General features: G+C 39.6%; 1 protein-coding gene across 2 annotated transcripts in view; it reads right to left on the reverse strand.

Annotated features, from left to right (window-relative positions):
• LOC103113199 (cytochrome P450 2J2) overlaps positions 1-17,088 on the reverse strand; it is a 34,615-nt gene extending 17,527 nt beyond the window's left edge. Inside the window, exons 1-4 of one of the 2 annotated variants that reach the window (XM_007522722.3) lie at positions 16,727-17,088; positions 5,722-5,884; positions 2,900-3,049; positions 2,368-2,528 (exon numbers count right to left, since the gene is read on the reverse strand). In XM_007522722.3, coding sequence (XP_007522784.2) covers positions 2,368-2,528; positions 2,900-3,049; positions 5,722-5,884; positions 16,727-16,936 — 684 coding nt within the window. In that variant the 5' untranslated portion in view covers positions 16,937-17,088. The other variant, XM_060206305.1, reaches the window with a different exon arrangement.
• Between the last annotated feature and the right edge of the window lie 285 nt (positions 17,089-17,373).

A 17,373-nucleotide genomic window follows, 5' to 3' on the forward strand; every position in this document is an offset into this window, starting at 1 on the left:
CTTTATTTATAACACCCCAAACTAAAAACAACTAAATATGTGTTAACAGAGACTAGAGCAGCCACCAGCACCATAATCACACAGTGGAATACCACTCGAATCTTCGTTTTAAACAGCAAATAAAAAAGAATCTGCGGAGTCTAAAGTCGAGTGTAGAAAATTACCTCTGAGGGATGGAGATGGATGGGTGTGTTTCAGGCATGGAGAGAAGGGACTGAAAGGCTACGCTTATATTGTGTATTTTAATTTATTTTGCGTGTGGGAATTGTGATTTCACTACTTTTCAATTTACAGAAACTGAGAAAGTACACACATGCAGAAACAGATGGAGAAAGAGGAAGGGGGGAGAGAGATGAAGAGAGAGAGAAGAGAGAGAAGGAGAGAAAAGAGAGAAAAAGAAAGGAGAGACAGAGAGAGAGGGAGAGGCAAAAGAAGAGGGAGAGAGAGAAAGAGGGAGAGAGGGAGAGAGGGGGAGGGAGAGAGAGAGAGAGAGAGAGAGAGAGAGACCATAGTTCTGAAATTGTTCCCAGTGCTATGGCATCTTCCATGTGGTGCTAGGGATGGAGACTGCATGCTTGGCAAAGCAAGTATCTTTTCCTGTGTGCTATCTCTCCAAGCCAATACTGTGTGTTTTAAATAAATCAAAATTTAGTTCCTAAGAAGTTGCAAAGTTATATGTTTTACATGAAAAAATAGAAATACATTTTTGTTTTTCTTTTGTGTCATCTCTGGCATGCTGGTCCCAGTTCGGGGCGCCAGTTGCTGAGCTAGCTTCGTGGGTGTGAGAGAGACGACCATGAACTCATGGCTGAGTGGGACGCAGTTCAATCTTTATTGAGCGGGAATGCAGTGTGATCTATCTCTGATCACAATCCTGTCCTATATATCTCCTGAGGCGCAAGTGTCAGATCAGAAGAGGATATACGTAGGATAGGGGGTGGGGAGAAGGAAAAAGCACGTGAACCAGTGGGGATTAAACCAGTGCAGGTCTCAGAACAATGATTATGTAAGTAGACCACAGAGTTAAGCAATGCAACAGAAGGGGTCTTAGAAGCAGACCAACACTGGCACTTCACAACTCTGAGTGGACTGTTTCAGGTAGGAAGAAAGGAACAAGAAAAACCATCCAAGCTCCAAAGCTTTCTCCAATGTGGTGGGGACTGAGCTTGAGTCTGAGTTGCAAGGGTGGCAACGCAGGAATATACCCAAGTGAGCTATTTTGCCAGCCAGACATATTCTTTATGTGCTGCACACCTCTAGCAGATCCCTCTCTGCACCACCACCAGTCATCTCCATCAGCAACAACATCACAAACCCTCCTGTGAGCCTCTACAGGACCTTGCCCTCAATGTTGAACAACGTTAGAGATGGCCCCACTTTCCGAAGGGAATCTGAATTGAGTACAGCCTAGAATGTTCCTAGCTATGACCTAGACTGTCCCTAGCTATGACCATGAAGTGAAAGCTCACACTGACAGGGATGCAGAGTTTACACAGGTTCCTGTGCTGAATGTGAACAGACATGGGCCCTAGGTCAGATCAGTGGGGTTTACAGTTAATGGTATTTATATAATTTCCCCATATTTGAGAGCTACTCTCTGCTCTGATCCAGCTTTCTAGTCCTAATCCCAATTCTGACACCATCTTCCCAGACAATACTTTTACCTCACCTGCATGTTCGCTGTCAGGATTAGGCAAAAATTAGTGAAGTTATGGGCCCCTTGAGATATGCCTAAAAGAGACTTCTAGCTTCCTCCAACATGAAGATGCCAAATCTCATCTTTTATATTCTTACCTTTAGGTTCCTGATTATTAAGCAATTTGTTCTACTTTGTATCTGAGTGCTTTTCAGCCACCAAGTTGCAGATGTTACCATGATGTCATTCTGACTTGCCTGGGCAGACAACCTCACCAATTTGCCCTGGAACCTCAGCTTCTCAGAACCCTACCCCACTAGCGAAAGACAGCAACAAGCTGGAGGTATGGATTTACTTGCCAATGCCCATGTCCAGCAGAGAAGCAATTATAGAAGCCAGACCTTCCACCTTCTGCACCCCATAAGATCTTTGGTCCATACTCCCAGGGGGATAAGGAATAGGGAACCCTCTAATGGAGGGGTTGAGATACAGAACTCTGGTGATGGGAATTGTATGGAATTGTACCCTTCTTATCACACAATCTTGTCAATCATTATTAAGTCACTAATAAAAAAATCATTAAAGTAAAATGATTGGTTTCTAGTGAGTTTATATTTAAGTCAGCTTTAAAAGATTATGTTAGCTTTACTTTTTTTTTTCTGAAGAGCCCATATGTGTCTAACATTAGCCCCCAAACCCTTAACTAAGATCTGGAAAAGGAACCGCTTTACCTGACAAGTCACAGAAGCTTCCAGATATGTGACCTCATCCAGCAGCCACAGTAACTTCTGAAACTTATCATCCTGGTACTCAAAACGCTCCCCAAAGGTGACAGAGCAAATAATATTGGAAACAGCATTGTTGATCTTAAAGTGAGGGTCAAAAGGCTGTCCTGAAGGTGAAAAATGTGATAGAAACTTTAATCTGTTTTGCCTTTAGTTTCTACTAAGCCTATCATCATCAACATATGACATGTGAATTACTGAAAAACATGTAAGGTTTCTTGGCCATAGATCCTTCCACAAGTTGTGATATCCAGCAAGTTCTCAGTCAATGACTAGGAAGTCAAAATGGGCTTAAAATCAATAATACAATTAATGCTCATCTCTTGTGCTTAATTCTAGAGTTTGTGAGGAAAGTGTCATAGCCAGTGGCTTATGTAGCTTACACAGTGTTAATTAAGCACAGAATTGACACTTCATAAGATCTGGTCAGTGACTAGAGAAGTCACCATCTCTTGACCCTGCCCTGTGAAATACACACCATTCTCCTCCATTATGGCCTGGACAAGATGTTGGGCCTCTTCTTGGATGCGTTCCTCTAAGCTCTTCTTTCCTAGACCAAAGTTCCTTAGTGTTGTCAAGGTGAACCTTCTTTGTTCCTTCCATATCTGGCCAGTGGACATGATCAATCCTAGGGCAAATAAGCAGACATGTTTTATGGTATTCCAATTCCACAAGGTGAAGACTTGGCCAATGGCAAAAGGATGTGTATCAGACAGAGGGGAGTTGAAGAACACTCAGGCACTTGAAAACAATGCAAAAACCAAAAGATGTCTGCAAACCAATAGGCATTACCAACCTTTACAGATTGCCTACAATGATAGGCATTTTTTTATGTATTATGTTATTTAGTGGACAGGAAACTCACTATTAACCCCACACCCAGGTGGCACACCATTTTACTGGGTAGAAAATTAAGTTCTAAGTTAAGGGGTAAAGCTTGCAAGGTTATAGTTAGTAAGTAGCTGAGCAGACACAAAAATTCACGGGTTGCCTAACTCTAAAACTCATGCTTTGACTGATAGTCATGTAACTATGTTTAAGTATTTGTGTTATGCTATAAGCCAAACTAGTACCCATAGAAAAGACAGTATTCACACTTATCTAGTCCAAGTTACTACCCCATCTAACATGAGATACTAGATACAATATTGCTTCTTTTATTCCATTCTTTACAACACAGCCTAGATAGGTTTGTTTAATTTCTAATGTAAATATGATGATATCTTCCTCTACCTAAAAATATTCAAGAGTTTCCATTGGCTTCTGCTGCTTGATTTCTCTTTACTCAATTAAATTGTAATTTTAAAAAACAAGAACAGGGAGTTGGGTGGTAGTGCAGCGGGTTAAGTGCACGTGGTGCGAAGCACACAGACCGGTTTAAGGATCCCAGTTCGAACCCCCACTCCCCACCTGCAGGGGAGTCGCTTCACAGGCGGTGAAGCAGGTCTGCAGGTGTCTGTCTTTCTATCTCCCTCTCTGTCTTGCCCTCCTCTCTCTATTTCTCTCTGTCTTATCCAACGACAACAAGAATAACTACAACAATAAGACAACAAGGGCAACAAAAGGGAATAAAAAATATATATATATATATACATATATAACAGAAAGGGGAAGCACAGTGTAAAACCTGGGCTGGTGGTGTCTTGTACCAAAGCAAAGAATTCTGGGGAAGGAGGGCAGAGAAGGGGTTGGGGGAGGGGGTGACTTCCCGGTCCTGGTACATGATTGTGCAACTAATTTGGGAGTCAGAGTGTTTTATAGACACCTATCATGGTGAGATGAGAAACTGTACCTCTGTACAACAACTGTACTCTAAAAAATTACCTTCCAATAAAAAAGAAAGAAAAAAGTTCTAAGAACAGAATTTGGCTAATTAGGTGAGTTGACTATAAGTAGAATATAGCTAAAGTACAGATAAAATTGTAATTTAGACAGTTGGGTGGTGGCACACTCAGTTAAGCACACTCAGTTAAGCACACATAGTACTAGACGCAAGGATGTGTGCAAGGATCCAGGTTCAAGCCTCTGGCTCACCACTTGTGGTGGGGGTGGGGGGGAGCTTTACAAGTGGTGAAGTCATCTGCCGGTGTCTATTTTTATCTCTTTCTCTGTCTTCCCCTCCTCTCTCAATTTCTCTCTTTCCTATCCAATAAAATGGGGGAGGAAAAGGCTACCAAGAGTGATGGATTTGTAGTGCCGGCACCCAGCTCCAGTGATAAGCCTGGAGGCAAAAAAGAAAAGTAAAAGAGAAAAAAAAGTAATTTAATTATACTACCTAAAAAAAAAAAAGAACTTAGTTACATACCTCAATAACATTTACTTCCATTCAACTAATGTGTTCAATTATAATGTATTCTGAACATTATGAAAGGACACATTTATATATTACAAAAGAATATATCTGCTCTTCTTATTCCATCACTCATGTCCAAGGAAGGGCAGAGAATCAATACTGAGTAGATACAAAGTGAATGGATAAAGTCATTAAAAAAGGAATTGGGAAGTACATGATAATGGTGATTTAGTAGCATACTTGATTTGAGTCATTTATCTAGATTTTTAAACATCTAAGTGTAATTAATCACAATTTAAAACATTAATGTCAAACTGTTGTAACATCCCCTGTAAATTTGGAGAAACTCTGTGATCACAATCTTATTGATAACCCGGAAGAAGGAATTAGTGAACAACCAAAAAAAAAAAAAAAAAGGAAATCAGACCAGAAAGACAGAACACCTTGCCTCTCCTTCTGCTGTCACTAAACAGTGTGGTTATTAAAACAAACAAACAAATAAAACTCTAGAGTGAGCTCAAACAAGAAACACGATTCTCTCAAGTACTCGACATCAGAGCTGGCTCTGACTCTGCAAACTCCTCTTCAAAGGTGCCTCTGATGGGAAATGAAGATATTAGGCTGCCTTTAGTGACAGAAACTGTATTTTTTAATTATTGTTTTTAATATTTATTTATACCCTTTTGTTGCCCTTTGTTGTTTCTTATTGTTGTAGTTATTATTGATGATGTTGTTGGATAGGACAGAAAGAAATGGAGAGAGGAGGGGAAGATGGAGAAAGGAAGAGAAAGATAGACACCTGCAGACCTGCTTCACCACCTGTGAAGCGACTCCCCTACAGGTGGGGAGCCAGGAGCTCAACCTGGATCCTTTTACGGGTCCTTGCGCTTTGCACCACGTGCGCTTAACCCGCTGTGCTACCGCCCAGACTCCCAGACATAGAGGAACTTTTAAGAGGCCTTAGGGATATCGAACATGCTCCATCTTACTTTGGTTAAGGAACTTACCATTGGTCTTAAAGCCATGTTCTCGGAGAGGAGTTACAGGACGGCCCAGGAAGTTTTTATCCTTGTACATAAGAACTTCTTTGATTAAGGGCAATCCAGTTACGAGAACAGAAGTCAAGGAACCAAATTCCAATTGCATGATGTTCCCATATTTTTCCACAAACTGAAAAACAGTAGAATAGTCATAGTTGAACATACATAGGTCCTCATGGGTAAGAACAGAGTGTGTGTAGTTGGAGTGGAGTGGGATTGTAGTGAGGGGTGTCTTTGTGTACATGTGTGCCTTGGTCTAGTGAGAGTGTTTCTCTCTGATTTCTTCTCTCCTCCTCAACTAGATTCAGATATAATTGACTGCAGGATATGCGTGACCCTTTGTAACACCCACTTATATATTCAACCTACAGGAATTGTGGGAGTATCGACCATATATTCCTGGTATAAGGCATGAAAATAAAACAATCATAAAATAAGGAAGGTCTCTAACCTCAGGCACTTTATGGAAGGGGAAGGGAGAGTACTCCACATTTGGGACTCATTGAAGCCGACTGAACTTTGTTTAGGATTATGTTTGGTGTTGCAAGCATGAACTTTAAATCTTATCTGTTTAACCATAGTAGAATGCTCCCTTCCTCCACTTGTGCTAGATGATAATTTATGCTAGAGCTGGAATCACTGTAGATATGGAGAAAGTCGCTCTAGTTCTCAGGATTGCGTGAATCTTGGCTCTGTTTCATGAGCTGTGAGCTCTTGAACTCTCACTATTTTTTTTCTGCCCAGTTACAAAAGGGAGAAAAATATTCCTCCTCTAAAGACTTCAGTGAGCAAGAATTAGGGCAGTAAAGTAAAAAGCACTTTGTTTTCTGGTGCCTGGCACATAGCCACAGGGGTTTCTTAGAAATACAGTTTCTTTGTGCAAAAAAATGATGGATGTGCATTCATGGCGGTGGAGGGGATGAGGGCACATGCAGACACGTGTGGGAGGCAGGCTCTCAGGGTCACAGACGGCCATGTTCACAGGGTGCCATAGTGAGCACTTTCACAGAGAATCCATAGAATCTCACAACCACCTATGGTAGTCATGATTTTCCTCATATTCCTGGAAAATAAATGGCAGCCTATGTATCATTGCCAAGTTGAAAAACCCTTGATTGGTGGATGGAACTCTGACAAGCATTATGTAATATTTGAGGATAAGGACATGAACCTGGAGATTGTGTCAGAACCTTAGAGTTTAGTTAAAGTGAAGAGAGTGAGAATGAAGGAGGGGAAGGAGAGAAAGAGTGACAGAGAATGGAAGAGTGTGGGTATGTCATTTCCATGTACAGGTGTAAATGTATGTTCAAGGATGGATAGTTAGCAATCAATCTTTCCTAACTTATATATATAAAGGAATGCTGTATTCACTATTATTATAAATATTACTAAAGGTAATACTAACAGTATAATATTTATGAAGAAATTTTCACAGTATCCTTAGTATATCTGTTTATAAATGAAGATTGGTGTGTCATGCTTAGTATTGGAAGAAGATATTATTGTAAGCATGTGTCTTCTTTCTAGTTGGATCAATACATTTGTTGATAAAACAAAACACAGCAAAACAAAACAAAACAAAAACTTCTAGGGTATGATGAAGAGTGCAAACATGGGAAGGTCAAGTGACCTCTGAGAATTCTGGGACTGGTTGTGGTACTGTCTAACAATTCTTCATTGGTCTTTATCCTATCATTTACTTTACCTGAATGTATTTATATAACCCAGAGAGTATTAGAGGTAATGTTATCAGTAGAGTATACTTTCAAAGTACACCATTAAACTAGTAATTTTATTTCTTATATTATTATGTTACAAGATTTTAAGATTACAGTGCACAGCTCCACACCACACCCAACACCAAAGTTCTGTGTCCTTACCCACCCACCTCACAAAGATAACCCCTCATATTTCTCACAATTCTTACAAATAGTTTGCTTGCTTCCGTTTTTCTTTGGATTTTTTTTTGGGGGGTGGGGCAAGTTTATGTGAAACTATCTGGTGATTATCCTTCATTACTACTTGTTTAGCTAAGCATAATATCTTCAGTTCCATCAACTTTGTCCCAAAGGACACAATATCATCATTTTGGATTGCAGAGAACTGAAGGGCCTAAAGGAATCTTTGAATAAAGTTCAGACTAAACTAGTATATTTTTTTAATATTTATTTATTTATTCTCTTATGTTGCCCTTGTCTTATTGTTGTCATTATTATTGTTGTCGTCGTTGTTGGATAGGACAGAGAGAAATGGAGACAGGAGGGGAAGACAGAGAGGGGGAGAGAAAGATAGACACCTGTAGACCTGCTTCACCGCTTGTGAAGTGACTCCCCTGCAGGTGGGGAGCCAGGGGCTCGAGCCCTCCACTTCACCAGCTGCACTACCGCCCAACTCCCCTAAACTAGTAATTATTAAAAAGGAGTAAAGGAGGCCCAGTGATACAGAGCACTTAACGTACTGCTTTGCCATATCTGCAGCCCAGGTTCTAATGCTGTGGTCTCTCTCACTCTCTGGCTCTCTCGCTCTCTGACTCCCCCCCTTTCTCTGTCTCTATCTAAAAAATAAATAAAATAAAAAGAGTGAGAAAAATAAGTTAAGAAATGAGATGGTTCACTAAGCTAAATAGGGCTTCAGTCAGCAATACACACCAAAAAAAAGATTGATATGGGAACTATAAAAGACAAACCACGGGGGGCGGGGGGTTGTGATGGGATGGGACACAGTCTTTTGGTGGTGGGAATGGTGTTTATGTACACTCCTATTAATCTGTAGTCACATAAATCACTATTTAATTAATATGAGAGGGGGAAAAACTGATTAAGTGTCTCAAACTTAAAAAAAAATTATTTATTTATTTTCCCTTTTCTTGCCCTTGTTGTTTAACATTGTTCTGGTTATTGATGTCCTTGTTGTTGGATAGGACAGAGAGAAATGGAGAGAGGAGGGGAAGACAGAGGGGGAGAGAAAGACAGACACCTACAGACCTGCTTCACAGCTTGTGAAGTGACTCCCCTGCAGGTGGGGAGCTGGAGGCTCGAACCGGGATCCTTATGCCAATCCTTGTGCTTTGCACCACATGCGCTTAACCCGCTCCTCCACCACCCGACTCCATGTCTCCAACTTTTTAAAGCACAGACTAAGTCTTTTTAATACATAGGCTGAGTCTTTGATATATTGACTCTTTTAAAAGCTTAGAGCAGGGAGAACAGAAGCAACTGGTGGCACAGCTATATATAAACAATGTCAAAGGACATCAATTATGGTGATGTTGGGTATTATACAGCAAATCCTAAAGAGATTTTTCAAAGTTAGCCCAATTACCAATTAATGTGATTATAACAATAACTATCTATTGTCTTCTTGAAACCTAAGACATCAGGAACCTCACATTTCCACTACAGAGCCTATATTTCCCCCAGTCCTGGAATTTCTAGGGTGGGGCTCACTTTCCTGCATGCTTCTCTCAGTTTGCCAATCCCAACCTAATCAGTGCAACGAGTACCACCTCAGCATGCTTCACTTCAGACTGTGTACAGAGACATCAGGCATATGTCAACCCTTCACCCTCATTACTAGGGTGAGATCTTTCCTTTCATAGTATTCTCTAATTCCATTCCAGGAGGTTCACTTCCTAATAAAGTCCCAAAATCTAGACATAGACCAGGTCCCGTAAGATAGAGCATATGCTCATGTTCACATGTATCTATAAATTAGGGCAAAATATATACCTGAAGGCAAAAATACACAACAGTCAGTAGTGAGTCAGTATAAAGTTCATAATGAAATAGTGTCTACTTAGACTTAGAGACCCTCCTCACCTACTTCCTATTACAGTTCTCTCACTCACTCCAAAGCTAACCTTATCAAAGCAAGGACTACAAAAGCTGAATAAGGGCAAGAGACTGGCATACTTTAATGATGACTCTTTAGTCACTATCAGACCACCCCGTCAGCTGGGGCCCTAATCGGAGAGTCCAAAGATTCCCACACAGACATGATGGGCCTTGATCTCAAATAAATCCCTCTCTCCATTGTTACCGGTCATCTCTATCAGGAACAACACAAAGACTTCTTTGTGGGCCCCCATTTCGAATTGCCAGACACCTTTTGATTTGCTTTGAGGCAGTACAAAGATCAAATGATGCTACATTTTCCTAAAATGTCAAATCGTATTGGGTTGGATTGGCTATAGAAATGTACTAACATATGAATAAAATGATAAACATTATAATACTGGAAGAAAGAAATGAAAGAGATGCTGAAAGAAGACATGAATTTCCACCTCGTATATTGGAAATAACTACTAAGAGGAGGTAGACATCACATTAGATCTTAAATGAAGGTTAGGATGCCAGGAAAGTGACATGTCGTATGACAGCAAAGATCTTTGTGTGAATCGAGTATGCAGAGGCAAATGTAGGAGAATGTGGACATTCAGGAACATGTGAGGTATTCTCCCTGGACCTTAGTGCTCATGTACAAGATTGGCATATAAGTTGCTGGAAATATCTATTACTTGAACAGGGCAATAGTAGAAAAGTCTGGCCAGGTAATATGAGCTGGGATGTAGAGAATCTTAATATTAGGTGCAAATTGCTTCATCTTGTTTTGTTAGCAAGTTTGTCTGAAGATGTTTGAATAGGACTGATGATGTAATCGAATGCTTAAGAACTTGAACTTTGAAGTTATATTAATCTTTTAAGTTCCCACTTTTCCTTCCTTCCTTCCTTCCTTCCTTCCTTTCATTCCTTCTTCCTTCTTTCCTTTTTTCCATCCTTCCTTCCTTCTTTCTTTCCTTCCTTCTCAGTGTTATTGCTGGGGCTCGGTGCCAACACTACAAATCCACTGTTCCTGGTGGAAATTTCTATTTTTTATTGATTTTATTTAATTTTTCTCTCTATTTTATTGGTTATAACAGAGAGAAATTGAGAGGGGGAGGAGAGTTTGAGAGGGAGAAAGAGACAGACACCTGTAGACCTGCTTCACAGTTTGTGAAGTGTTCCCCCTACAGGTGGGGAACAGAATCTCAAACCCAGGTTGTTAAATATTGTAATATATGTGCTAAACCAGGTGTGTCATCTCCTGGCCCTGTTTTCTCTTTTTTTTTAAATTAATTTATTTTTATAATTGGTCATTAGTGATTTAATAAAGGCTTAAAAATCATAAGGCTATAGGGAAATAGTTCCACACCACTCCTATCACAACAGAAGCCCACCCTCTCATCCCTCTGCCCAAGGATAACCATAATAGTATCAGCCACAGTTTTTTTTTCTTTTTTAAACAGGTTCATGTGTATTCTTTATACTGCATTTTTGAGGTAAACCATCTGATAGCTGCCCTTCAGAGTAATATAGGTCATCTGATAACAGTTATAAACTACAACAACAAGAGCCTGTGAATGCAAATACCAAATCAAAGAATGTTAAGGTATTATATATTAGAAGGATGAGAAAATCACACAAAAAAGGGCATAAGGTTAAAAAGTAGTAGAAAGAAAAATGACACCATTTAAGACATAGAACATCACACATTTAAGTGTGTTATACGTAGAAGTATATATATATATGATTGCAACATAAACACATTACATATAAATACATCTAGAAGAATCTTTTTAAAAAGCTGGTATCTCACCACTCTTCATTTGAATACTTTCTATCCATGTTTTTCCCTCTCCTTTCATGCTTTAACACTGTCACATATTTCTGTGGTTTGTAATTCTGAATCTATTTTACTGTGTCCCACCTTGTTGAGTGTTAAATGGTTCTTGTTTCTTTCTCTGTGGCACTCTTTTTCATAAATCTTTGCAAGGCAGCTGAGATATGTTAGAGTTCCGTTGACTTCTGGCTGCCATGAGGGTGTAACGTTCCATTTTCTAGTTCCCTGAGATGGCCCCATGGAGTTCACTCAAGAGCCTATGGCTTCTACAGCTCTAAACAGAAGTCCCAAACTCCCTTTGTTAACATACTTAGTTGCTGAACAGCTGCATGGGGCCTTTAAGCCCACAGTATGGCTTTAAAACAACTGCAAATATGGCGTCCTTTGCATTTCTGCTTGAGTCTTTCCTTCCCCTCTTGCTCCCATTGCCCGTGCAAAATAACCAAACTTCAAATAGTGATGTTCCTCTCTTTACCAGAAATCCTAGCTGTTCTCTGATGAAAGCCGTTGTGTTATTTTGTTGTAATATATGTTTTCTGGAGGAGAGCAAACTTTCCATGACTAGGTCTCCATAGCTCTGCCCTGGAAGTCCTGCCCCTTTCTGTTAATTTTTGTGTGATTTGGGACAAGTCATTTAATTTTTTTGTACCTTAGTTTCCAAGTATATAAAATGAGGCTATTACCTATGCCTGGTTTTAGGACTGATTACTAACAACAAGAATAATAATAGTAAAATCAACAACACATCATTGATCATTATTGATATGCTTACAATTACACTTTTAAAAAATGATGATGGTAAGAAAACAACAAAAAAATAGAGAAAAGAGTGGATTCATAAAGTCCATGTGTAAGACAAGACAAGTGATACATGGTATGTAAACAATAACTGACTTTTCCTTGAGCTTGTTGCTGTAAAGTTCTAAGGAATGTAAACATTATAGACATAAACAGACTACCAGAATTAAATATTTACATAATGTCAGACAACATAACACACAATATTCCCAGGCTATTGTGTAAAATTACTTGACTTTACAAGACCAAAGAAAATTTCAACTTAATTTATAAACAAAAATTAAAAAAAAAAGAAAATTTCAATTTAAATGAGTGAATGTCAATACTGATATAACAAAAAAAAAAGTTGAAATTCCAGGATAAAAATGATAAAGTGGTTTGATGAGATTGATTTGATGAATTATTACAACACTTTTAGAAAAAAAGATATCTTACAAATAAACAGAAAGGTATGTATAAGAACTAATTAATGGTGGCACTACTAGTTACCAAGTGCAAGGAAGGACCTGGTTCCTACCTGCAGGGGAGAAGCTTCACAGGTGATAGAGTAGGCTGTAGTAACTCTCTCCCCCGTTCTTCTCTCTCTCCCTTTCTCCCTATTTCTCTCCATCTCTATCATAATTTGAAAAAATATCTAATGAGGAATTTTAGAACAGAAAGTATAATAACCTAAATAAAAAATAATCAACAGCAAAGTTTTAATGACATAATTAATTTAACTGAAGATAGACCAGTAGGAATATCTAATCTAGACAGCACAGAGAATATATTTTAAAATAAGCAAGCACTAAGTTTTATAGACACCTGTAAGAGTAAAGAGAGGGTCTAATATTTGTACTAAATGTAAGTATTTAGCAATCTCATCAAGAGAGGGAAATTAATATACTTTAAAAAATTTGAAGAGACAATGACTGAAAAAAATCTCAAATCTGGTAAATCCAAGATCCAAGAAGTTCAGGTCATCACAATAAATAAAGAAATGAATGCCAAGATCATAGTCAAATCAATGAGAACCAAAACCAAATAAAATTTCTTGAAAGTAGACAAATCTTTGCTTCTGGATATCAACAATCTGAGTAATATTTTATTTGATATCTGAAATCACAGAAGGAAGATAGAAATGGTACATTTTAGAATCCTAAATGAAAGAAACTACCAGGACAAAATTCTATACTAAGTGACTTTTTTTTTCTTTCAGAAATAAAGGTGAAATAAAGACACTCTTACATAAGGGAAAGTTTTGAGATTTTTGTTTTGTTTTGTTTTGTCAGGAGACAGACTCTGAAATTGACTAATTTGACTGACTAATGTGAGTTCTTCATACCTGAAGGCAATATTGGTAGAAAAGTACGAATGAAAAAAAAAATAACAAAAAGGAAACAAAATGGGTAAGAATAAGTCTATGCTCACTTGAGGGATTCAAAAATTGTACTGGATGGTTAAAGCCAAAATTATATTATTATCATACAAAAACTTTAGTAGATGGAAGTTGATAACTAAGAACAGAAGGAGAAATACAAAGCAGAACTTGGACTAGGTTTACTGTATTGCACCATCCTAAAGGACTGGGCTGGGAGGATTTTCAGTTCCTGGAGGAGGACATAGGTGGGAAGTTGCAGAGTTCCACAGAAAACCGAGCAATTTTACACATGTACTAACAACTGTATTTGCAGTCTACCATAAATCATTAATTCCCCCAATAAAAATGTAAGAAAATAGTATATTTGAAATAATTAGATTCATACAAACTACGTATGCTCTTTGCCCACAATAGAATCAAACTGGAAATTATTAACAGAAAGGTAATAAGAAAATCTTGGGGCCGGGTAGTGGTACACCTGGTTGAGCACACATGTTATAGTGCATAAGGACCTGAGTTCGAGCCCCCCCTCCCCAGTCCCCACCTGCAGTGGGGAAAGTTTTTTGAGTGGCAAAGCAGAGCTGCAGGTGTCTCTCTGTCTTTCTCTCTCTCTATCTCCTTCTCCCCTGTTGATTTGTGGCTGTAATTAATAAATAAAGATAATTTTAAAAAAATAAAAAAGGGAGTCGGGTAGTAGCGCAGTGGGTTAAGCGCACATGGCACAAAGTGCAAAGACCACCTTAAGGATCCCGGTTTGAGCCCTGGCTCCCCACCTGCAGGAGAGTCGCTTCACAGGCAGCGGCGAAGCAGGTCTTCAGGTGTCTCTCTGTCTCTCTTCCTCTCTATCTCCCCCTTCTCTCTTAATTTGTCCCTGTCTCTATCCAGTAACAAAATAAATAAATAAATAAATAAAAATAAAAAAATCTCTAAATATTTGGAAGTGAACAACACATATCTAAATAAGATTACAACTTTAGTAGGTGAACTCTACAATTTTGTGACTTTTTCTAGAAGTTAGTGTTACCAAAGGAGTGCTTGCCCATATATGATAAAACCTTCTCTATCTCTACTTTTGACATAGGGTGGAAGGGAGTTATCAAGAAGTCACTGATAGGTGGACCTGTGAGTTTGACCTAAACTTTGAGCGACTGATTCCTCTGTCCTTACTGGAATATGTGTTCCCTTTGCATTCCTTTCTATCAGAAGCTGTTCTGTAGAAATTGTCTTGAGAAAAGTTGTGTGTTGCTGAAATTACCTGGACTGCATATGTGACAGAATCCAAGTAAGGCTTCTATAAGACTTTTGAGATTGGAGGTGGGTGGGAGAATAGCTCTGCATTTTGCAGCCACTCCAGGCAAACCTTGTGGTTTCTCTTTAGAACTGCTACCAACCAATCTCGAGTCACCTGGCTCTTTGACTTCTGTGTGCCTTCTAATTTCTTGGGTTGATTTTAGATTTTTTTTTATATTTATTTTATTATCCCTTTTGTTGCCCTTGTTTAACATTATTGTGGTTATTGATGTCGTTGTTGTTGGATAGGACAGAGAGAAATGGAGAGAGGAGGGAAAGATAGAGAGGGGGAGAGGAAGATAGACACTTGCAGATCTGCTTCACTGCCTATGAAGCGACTCCCCTACAGGTGGGGAGTCCGGGGCTTGAACCGGGATCCTTACGCAGGTCCTTGCACTTTGCGCCACCTGCGGCTTAACCCGCTGCGCCACTGCCCGACTCCGATTTTAGATTTTTATAGATTGCATTTCAACACACCGGTTTAAAATGTTCAAGGCATTTGTAGTGCTCCTACTATAAGCAATATGAGCATTGGCCATTCATCATGATATTTAATCTTCACAACCATCTTAGAAAAAGTACCTCTATGGGGGGAGGCAAGCAATCAACAAAAGATTTTTGGACAGGATGTTTAGAAGTTCAAGGTGGTGAAGGAACCCTAATGGGAGATTATTATTAAAATGTAAAAGAGGAGTGGGTTTAAAAAAAAAAAGGTTTCAGGTATCCAGGAAAGTGAATCAGACTCTAGTTCTCAGAATTTGCATGAGTAAGATCTTGATATCAGTTCTGTACCCTGAATAAGGTCAAGAGATGTTCTAGTTATCTAAAAGTCTCTCACAAATAGATAACTAAATTTCATTTTATTTTTTCCAGAGCACAGCTCAGCTCTGATTTATATGGTGGGAGGGGGCGGTTGAACCTGGAGCTTTCAAGCCTTGAAAACGAGTCTTTTTGGCATAGCTACTGTTGTTATTTCCCCCATAATAAACAAATTTTAATAAAATTACAAAATATAGAGCTTACCCAGAATAATACTTAAAAGTTTAAAGAAACACTTTAAGAGTTGGGAAAATGACTTAATTACAGAATCTACTTATCTTTGAAATCTTGTATTTTTTCTTCTGCGCCCCATGAGAGCAAAAAAAGACAAATATAAGTAGAACTCCTACATGGTACAGTATTTTTTAATGTCTCTAGCTCATTAACAAATGAATAAATAAGCCACGGATGGGACTCGATGGTAGGATGCATGTACAAAGTTTGATACATAACACACACACACACACACACACACGAGCAAGAGGAAGGAGGGCTTCAAGAGACTCTGGAAGGTGTCTGAGCTCTCTGATGCAGGGGAAATCACTAAGAAAACTGAAGCCAAGGGATGTCAGTCTGAACCACTTTAGTGTATTGTAGGGAGTCTGAAGATCAGGGACTCAGTTAAAGTTTTTTGCAGGAGCAATTCAGTTGAAAAGTGGTGGAGATTTTAGGTAGTATTATCACTATTTGATACACAAGAGATGGGGAAGGAAGTTCAAGAGGTCAACATGAACACACTACACAAAGCAGCATGTTCCTGGAGTGAAAGCAGTGACTTGGTAGAGCCCTGGGGTTCTATCCCTCCAGCACTGACAATAAATGTCAATCGATTAAACATACCAACAATATTTAACAAGATACATAATCAGATAAGAGTGGAACATATCAAGTTTACTTATAGTCTCTTAGTAAAATAATATTTCACCCATAATCACGCCAGCTTGTGTCAGGTGCAATTCAAAGCCAAAGTTACAGATATCAGGGGTAGAGTCACCCAGTTCTCCTGTCCTGGGTCTCCGAAAGATCAGCCACTTTCATAGTTCCTACCTGCTGAATAGCCAAGTGAGACTGCTTGAAGTCTAGGTGGAAGAAATTGCCAAAGATTGGTTGGCCAGGAGGCCCTGGGGGGTAGTTCTTTTGGCTCCGCCTTCTGAAGAAAGCAGCAAAGAAAAGAAAGGTGACAGCACCCAGCAGAAAAACGTGGGGCTGAAGCACACTCCAGAAGATGGCCTCCAGGAAGCCCAGGGAGGAGAGCATGACGGGCTCAGTCTGTTTGCTCTGCTCTGGTGAAAATGACAGTCCCCTCTTGTCACTGCTGCTGTCGCGCCCCGCCCCTCCCCCTCCCTTTGCAACACCCTCTTCCCACGGTGCCTGGCTCCCAGCTGTGCCAAGCCTGGGTGAACCTTGTCCGGGCACTTTACTCTGTCATCTATTTATGTACAACTCAGTCCAGTGATTCCGCCCCGCTCTCCTTTCTCCACTCCTCACCTCCACCCTCCCTTCCCCACCCCACCCCAGCCCCGCCCACATCTCTCTGTAGCCAGTCAGAAGGATTCCCGGAAGAACCAGCACAAGTCTAGAAAGTCTTGCTCTGAGACCATTGGGTGTCTTGGGAATTTGGCTTCTTGCAATTCAGAGGATGTCAGTAACCACTCAGGGCTGTTGATTCCAGTCCCAGTCCCACCCTAGGACCC

The sequence above is a fragment of the Erinaceus europaeus genome, chromosome 13, assembly GCF_950295315.1.
Source record: "Erinaceus europaeus chromosome 13, mEriEur2.1, whole genome shotgun sequence".
Lineage (NCBI taxonomy): Eukaryota > Metazoa > Chordata > Mammalia > Eulipotyphla > Erinaceidae > Erinaceus > Erinaceus europaeus.